General features: G+C 31.7%; 1 protein-coding gene across 1 annotated transcript in view; it reads left to right on the top strand.

Moving 5' to 3' along the window:
- Window positions 1-312, top strand: part of LOC108572837 (GPI ethanolamine phosphate transferase 1-like) — a 7,536-nt gene that overhangs the window by 998 nt on the left and 6,226 nt on the right. Inside the window, exon 5 of the mRNA XM_017935155.1 lies at window positions 2-236. Coding sequence (XP_017790644.1) covers window positions 2-236 — 235 coding nt within the window. The remainder of the gene's footprint in view (window position 1; window positions 237-312) is intronic.

A 312-nucleotide genomic window follows, 5' to 3' on the forward strand; every position in this document is an offset into this window, starting at 1 on the left:
ATTTGAAATTAATGTTGTTAAAGAGCGCGCGTCTTTCCGCACGCAAATTCAAAAACTAAAAGCTGAAAATACTGCTTTATTATTAAAAGTACAACAACTCACTGCATTTGCTAACAGAAAACCTGGAGATGGTAGTCCAGCATTAAAACGATATAATCACGCACCTTCTACGCGTTGGCGAAGCAGAAGTCGATCTTCTTCAATTTCAAGACATAAAGCATCTAGTTTATCACCAGGTGCATATCAATTTTAACATCAAAACCCTATTAATACTATAAATTTTATTTTTATACAATTTATTAAAATAATTAT

Source organism: Habropoda laboriosa, unplaced genomic scaffold (genome assembly GCF_001263275.1).
Source record: "Habropoda laboriosa isolate 0110345459 unplaced genomic scaffold, ASM126327v1 scaffold102, whole genome shotgun sequence".
In the NCBI taxonomy this organism is placed as follows: Eukaryota; Metazoa; Arthropoda; class Insecta; order Hymenoptera; family Apidae; genus Habropoda; species Habropoda laboriosa.